We start from the raw sequence: 7234 nt of genomic DNA on the forward strand, positions 1-7234 counted from the left end.
TTTCCTCTGCGACATAAGTCTGAGGCCGCTGATATTCTCATACGTTTTTACGCCTATGTACTCACCCAGTTTCAACTCTGTCTCCAATGTATCCAGAGTGACAACAGTGGTGAATTCCTTAACACTCGCCTCCGCTCCTTCCTCTCGGAACACGGTATTACCCTACGCCTCTCCTGCCCTCACACCTCGCCACAGAACGGCAAGGCTGAGCGCGCCATCCGCAGCACTAACGACATCATGCGCACCATGCTCCTCCAAGCTCGCATGCCGCCAGAATTTTGGGTCGAAAGCCTCAACACCGCTACACATCTCCTCAACCTCCAGCCCTCCCGTGCCATCGCCAACAACACCCCATACTTCATGTTGCACGGCATTGCGCCCACCTACGACCACCTTCGCACCTTCGGCAGCTTGTGCTATCCAAACCTCTACGCCACCACTCCCCACAAACTTGCCCCACAATCCCGCAGATGTGTCCTACTTGGCCTCCCCCGCGAACACAAAGGCTACCGTTGCCTTGATCTCGACAGTCGCACGGTCATCACCTCTCGCCATGTCATTTTCGACGAGAGCCAGTTCCCCTACACACCGGCCACACCGCCTTCACGTGCCACAGAGAATCCCATGCGTATCCCACCTACCTCGTCCGCACCTACCTCGTACCCACCCCACGAATCGCCCTCGGGATCGCCTCCCAACCACCCGACAAAAACGGTCGCCCCTGTTACCGCAACTAACCGCACCCACCCCGCGCCTGCCTCGGCCACTACCTCACCGGGATCGACGCCGGCACCCTCCCAACCAACCCCCAGCCGGCCCCACACCAACACCTCGACACCCACCAATCCACGCTCCTCCCACCCGAGCCTGTCGGCCACTTCCACCGCCAGCTCCAACGCGTCCCATCCCGCGTCACCCACCGGTAGGCCCCTCCCTCCCCGCGTCGTGCCCATCACGCCGCGCCGCAACGCCCACGCCATGCAAACCCGCGCGAAGGCTGGGTTTCTTCAACCCAAGAACCTATTATCTCCCAACGCTCTCGTTGCTCTACCCAACACCACCACCATCTCCCCCATTCCATCCACTTACAAACAGGCTCTCCAAGACCCAAACTGGCGCCGCGCCATGCAAGATGAGTTCGATGCTTTGTTGCAAAACAACACGTGGTCTCTCGTTTCTCGTCCTGCATGTGTCAACACGATGACCGGCAAGTGGATCTTCCGCCACAAACTACATCCCGACGGCAGCCTAGCACGGTACAAGGCGCGATGGGTCCTCCGCGGCTTCACGCAGAAGCACGACATCGACTTCGAGGAGACTTTCAGCCCGGTGGTGAAGCCAGCAACCATTCGTGTCGTCCTGAGTCTTGCCGTTGCGTTGGACTGGCCGATCCATCAGCTGGACGTGAAGAATGCCTTTCTTCACGGTCATCTCGACACCGTCGTCTACGGCCAACTACCCGCCGGCTTCGTCGACTAGCGCTTCCCCACGCATGTCTGCCAGCTCCACCGCTCGCTCTACGATCTGCGACAGGCGCCGCGAGCATGGTTCCAGCGCTTCACCGCCTACCTTCTCTCCCTCGGCTTAGTCACGTCTAAATGCGACACCTCGCTCTTCATTCTTCGCCGCGGATCCTCCACTGCATATCTACTGCTATACGTGGACGACATCCTCCTCACTGCAAGCTCCACCGCCCTGCTCTGCTCCACCGTCGACGCCCTGCACCGCGAGTTCGCCATATCCGACCTCGGCGCACTCCACCATTTCCTCGGCATCAACGTCCACCGCACCACCGATGGTCTATTCCTCTCACAGCATCAGTATGCACTCGAGATCCTCGAGCGCGCTGCCATGAGCAACTGCAGGCCGATTGCCACTCCCGCCGACACCAAACGCAAGCTCTCTGCGCAGGATGGGCCGCCCGTCTCCGATCCCGCTCTCTACCACAGTCTCGCCGGCGCCCTGCAGTACCTCACCCTCACTCGCCCCGACATCGCCTATGTCGTCCAGCAGCTCTGCCTCTTCATGCACGACCCGCGCGAGAGCCACTACACCTACCTCAAGCGGGTCCTGCGCTACTTTCGCGGCACTGCACATCTCGGTCTTCGTCTCTGACGCTCCCGCGACACCAATCTGGTCGCCTACTCCGACGCGGACTGGGCTGGTTGCCCCGACACGCGACGCTCCACATCGGGCTTCTGCGTCTACCTCGGCGACAACCTCGTTTCCTGGTCATCCAAGCGCCAGCACACGATCTCCCGCTCCAGCGCGGAGGCTGAGTACCGCGCTGTCGCCAACGCCGTCGCCGACACCTGCTGGCTTCGTCAGCTGCTGCACGAGCTTCATCGACCTCCAGCAGCGCGACGATCGTCTACTGCGACAACATCAGCGCCACGTACCTCTCCTCCAACCCGGTTCAGCATCAACGCACGAAACATGTGGAGATCGACCTTCACTTTGTTCGGGAACGGGTCTCCTTCGGCGACGTCCACGTTCTCCACGTCCCTTCGTCCTCCCAGTTCGCCGACGTCTTCACGAAAGGGCTGCCAACCGCCATCTTCACGGAATTCTGATCCGGCCTCAACATCGTCGAAGACCCCGTTGCGGCTGCGGGGGGCTGTTGGAAGACGGCGCCCACTTCCTCCTCGCGTGCCTTGCCGCCCGCGTCTCCAGCGTCACGCAGCTCCACTACCGAGTCCAACGCGACTCCGCCATCCTAGCTCTCGGCTGGAGAATAGCTCCTGGTAGTTCACCAGATCGCATGCACTAACATGCCTCTCCCGTGTATATAAAGGCTATGCCTCTCTCTGCAATAGACACAGTGAATCTCATCTATCTACTAAGTGGGCCAACATGCTATTGGGCGCCACCACCTGGGAGGACAATGACACTCTACGACAACGCTACCATGCAGCTAGAATATAGGAAGACGGTGAAGGTGGGGCTCCTTCGCAAGAGAGGGGCAATGTCACGCCTGAAGATGTCCATGCTCGATCCTGCAGCAGACTCACGAAGTGCATTCAGTTAACTGAACTGCAATGCTACTACCTGTGTTGGGCCAGAGGCCATGTATTGCGATGTGTGGGCCTTGGCCTGTGAGTGTAGCCCACAGGGCAGACTACTTATGTAAATTCCTATGATGGTAATCGGCAGCGAATGATTAAGCCGATACTTCTCCTTTCCCCTCTTCCAAGCTCTCCTCACATACTCCCCATTCCTCATCCCCTACCTACTGCCCGATCTCGATGCCCTCCCTCTTCAGGGCATTACAAGGAGGAGGGCGCTTGGCGCGGCTGGACGACAGAGGAGGTTGGCCGCGGCTTGCAAGAGCACGGGCGGCAACCGGTGGCGGGGTCGACTCGGGGCGAATCAGTGGATAACGTGCGGGAGACGGGAAGGGAGGAGCGGCACCTCAAGTTTGCTTGATCCGGTTCCTACCTACATAAAGAAGGCATGTGATCCGAAAAACAGGGAATTAAGGGCGGGGCCGCGTGGATCAGGTGAGCGAAGCGCACACATCGACTGGCAGACCGCTGCGTCTGCTTAGCAGAACATTTCATCCGAGACGTTCATCTGAATAATAAACCATTGACGTAATATATGCAGTAGGATGTGTTTAACTTAATTTAATCGAAGGGTCCTGATTATCCCATGTACAGTTTGTTGTGTGGGTTTAGAAAAATTAATGTTTGCTCTTTTAATAGTTGTAGAGATTCTAGGCGAGGTGGAAACTTGAGCAAATGTGCTTGCCGACCCCGAAGCCATCCAACAACCGGTAAATTGCCGCCTCGAAATAGTGCACCACGGTGACCCCATTCATCAAACATCTACAAGATGTCTTGGGTATCTGGTCATGATTAACTTGAGAGATTGAGTTGTTGGTCATGGTGAAGAAAAACTGCAACGGGTGTTGCAGGCTTACGAAGCACGCAGTTTCTTTGAAAAAAAATCAGTTTCGAATCTAACATATATGAGCTTTAAACTGAGATATTGACAACTTTGAACAAGTTTAATCTGGCTTTCAATGAAACACATCCCAAATTTCAATCTAAGCAAAATCGAGGAAAACTTGAGTGGGAAAAGAATTTAAGATCAGAATCAAACCTACCCACCTTGATGGTCTAGGACAAACAGGTAGCTGCACGCGGTGGTATAAAAGGCGATGGAGCTGTCGGAGGACGGTGTGCCGACGAAAAAAGACTCGACAACTGAGGAATGAGGACGCGGCGGGCAAGGTAGACCACCTCGTCAGGAGAGGACGCAATCCCGCACGCTGAGCAGGTCCAACCGCCGGCGAGCCTGGATGTGGTGGAGGCTAAGAGGAAGAAACCCCATTCTCCAGGGTACCGTGGAAACAGACGGCGACATGGCAGATCCGGTCGTCATCATCGTCGGTCCGATTGGGAGGAAGGCCGGCAGTCCATGGCCATGGCGTCCTGCAACACAGGAAAGGAGAGGGTGGGAGATTAGTGAGGTGAGGGAGAGAGAAGGGAGGAGGAGGGCACTAGCCGCGACTGGCTGGCAGAGGAGGTCGTCGTCGGCTTGCAAGAGCACGAGGGACGAGCAAAAGCAGGTCGGGGCGAATCAATGGAAAACGCACGGGAGGAGGGGAAGGCAGGAGTGGCGGTTCAAGGTTGCTTGATCCGGTGCCTACCTACAGAAAGTAGGCTTGCGATCCGAAAAACTGGGAATTACAGGCAGGGCCGCAAGGATCGGGTGACCGGAACGCCCGCATCGATTGGCAGACCACCGCATTTGCTCGGCGGAATATTTCATCCGAGATGTTCGTCTAAATAATAGACCATTGATCGTAATATAGACAGTAGGATGTGTTTAACTTAATTTAATTGAAAGGTCTTGATTATCCCATGTAGAGTTTGTTGTGTGGGTTTAAAAAAATATGTTTACTCTTTTGATACTACTTCCTCGATATCATAATAATTTGTAGTTAAAAAGAACTAAATAAGTTCTCACGAACTACAATTATTACGGTACAGAGGGAATAAAGATGTTGCTGGCAACAAGTTCACCGTATACCCAAAATAATCTACTCCCTCCAATCCATATTAATTGTCATTCCTTTTAACACAAAGTACTATGGATCTGATGAAGTAACAAATAAGACAGAGCTAATTTACATTTCGTTCGAACCATCGAACAATGAGGATAATCTGCTTACATCATATTTCAAACTGAATCACCCAGATGCACATTCGATCGAACAGGTCATCAGGTTCTCTCGTGGCAAAAGATGATATACAAGATTGCCTACCTTTGTGCCGGCTCAACACCGAAGACACCGTCCCTCCGTATCACGAACTCACATGTCCGCACCGGCAGGTGCGGCGCGAACGCCACCTTCATATGCCTCCTCGCACTCCCACCGTTGCTATCCACCTCCCGCGTCACGAACAGCCGAGTGTTGACGCAGTTGGCCCAAGCAAGCCCCAACGCAGGGCTCACCTGCCGCCCCGACGACCAGGCCACGGTGTTTCCCGTGTTCCCCTCCACCACGTCGACCACCTGGTTGGTCACCACAACCACACATTGGTGCCTGTGAGCCAGTTCCTTGAGTTTTGCCGATATCTTGAAGAAGAGCCCAGACCGGCGTTTGAGGTCGGCGGGTGAGGCGTCGAAGTCGGCGCGGAAGAGGGAAGCGATGGAATCAAGGAGGATGACGCGGGTAGGGAGGCGGTGCGGGGAGTGACTAGGGTGGGAGAGGTGATACTGGGCGCGGGAGAGGAGGGAGAGTAGGTCCGAGGGAGAGTGTACAGCGGCCACAAGGACGTGATCTAGGAGGTCTGGCCGCGATTTGGGGGCAAGGAGGCGGAGGCGGCGGAGGGGAAAGGGGACATCGGAGCATAGGAAGAGGGAGGAGGAAGGGTGAGGGGAGAGAGGCGCGAGGAGGGCGAGCTGGAGGCAAATCTGGGTCTTCCCGGCGGCGGATTCGCCAGCAATCTCTGTGACCGACGCGGCGGGGAGGCCACCGGAGAGGAGGCGGTCCAAGAGGGGGCAGCCAAGGGAGAGTTTGGCGGCGCGGTGGGGAGCGAGGAAAAAAAGAAGGTTCCCCGGGCGAGGTTCTTGTTGGCCGTAGGCAGAGTTCTTGGGCGCCGGAGGCCGCATCGCCGGCAATCTCGCTGCCGAGGGATTTGGGGATTTAACAATTTGGGGTTCGAATTGGCGAGGTATAGAAAGAGGTCCCGAGTCGCGTTTGGGTCCGGGCCATCGCGCGTTTTAGCTGCATTTCGCTGCTTAAGGCGGGAAATAGGAGCGCCAATATGAAAAATGTACACATCAAAAACATTTATTTTAAAGCTTTAGTTGCGCATTATAAAAATCTTTAATATGTATAAAAATAATATTTCACATGTACATAGAAAATCAAAGGAATAACGATACAAACAACACATAAAAAGAAGAAAAATAGGCAATCAAAAGGTGCTATATAACCGAAGAAAAGTGATGAAAACCATAAAGAAAAATACATAAAAAGAAAGAAAAATCAAACTAAATCGGTGAAAAAGTAATACTCTCTCCGTTCCTAAATATAAGTCTTTTTAGATGTTTCACCAAAAGACTACATTCGAATGTATATAGACATATTTTAGATTATAGATTCATTTATTTTATTTCGTATGTAGTCTTCTAGTGAAATCTCTTAAAAGACTTATATTTAGGAATGGAGGGAGTAGCAAAGAAGAAAACCAAAAAAAACTAATGAAAACCAGGTCGATCAGTTTTGCTTTGTCGGTGTCGGTGTACGTGAAAAACCCATCCGATTAAGGTTAACAACAAGCCAACATGCTAGTGGATCACGCACCCACCAACGTGTTGGTGGCGGCCCCTAGATTCTTTATTTTTTTGTATTTGTTGTGTTTGTGCACTTGAGGTTTGCTTTGATGTTTAGGGTGTGCAAAGATATGAACTTGGGTCAACGAGTGTTGTGCCTTGCGCGAGAGGTTGATGCAGTTGGGCGTAATATTTCTATTTACACTAGCATGCGTGAACAATTTGCACAACACATATATAAACAATAAAACAACCCATAAATTCTATGATTTGTCAAGTTATGCAATTAGCATAAATAAGCCCCCAATGATCAATATTATAGAAACATCCGACCACAAAGCTAGCAACGTATCACACTCCATTGCAAGACATTGACAACATAGAAAGTGAGTGTTTTCCCATCTAGTTCAGGTTTTAGCATACATCATGCGGCGTTGGTTGCATG

The 7234-nt window shown here is 53.2% G+C and overlaps 1 protein-coding gene across 1 annotated transcript; it reads right to left on the reverse strand.

Annotated features, from left to right (window-relative positions):
* Positions 1-3953: 3953 nt before the first annotated feature.
* Positions 3954-6399, reverse strand: LOC123404013 (DNA repair protein XRCC3 homolog). The gene is made up of 2 exons (XM_045097918.1): positions 5273-6399; positions 3954-4436 (listed from the first exon to the last, which is right to left on the reverse strand). The coding sequence occupies exons 1-2, from the start codon at positions 6121-6123 to the stop codon at positions 4316-4318; spliced, it is 972 nt and encodes a 323-aa protein (XP_044953853.1). The 5' UTR covers positions 6124-6399; the 3' UTR covers positions 3954-4315.
* Between the last annotated feature and the right edge of the window lie 835 nt (positions 6400-7234).

Source organism: Hordeum vulgare, chromosome 6H (assembly GCF_904849725.1).
Source record: "Hordeum vulgare subsp. vulgare chromosome 6H, MorexV3_pseudomolecules_assembly, whole genome shotgun sequence".
NCBI lineage: Eukaryota > Viridiplantae > Streptophyta > Magnoliopsida > Poales > Poaceae > Hordeum > Hordeum vulgare.

Coding starts and splice junctions, on each gene's coding strand:
- LOC123404013 (XM_045097918.1), bottom strand. CDS start 6,123: ATGCGGCCTCCGGCGCCCAAGAACTCTGCCTACGGCCAACAAGAACCT. Junction 4,437..5,272: donor GGTGTTGAGCCGGCACAAAG/GTAGGCAATCTT, acceptor CCTGTGTTGCAG/GACGCCATGGCCATGGACTG.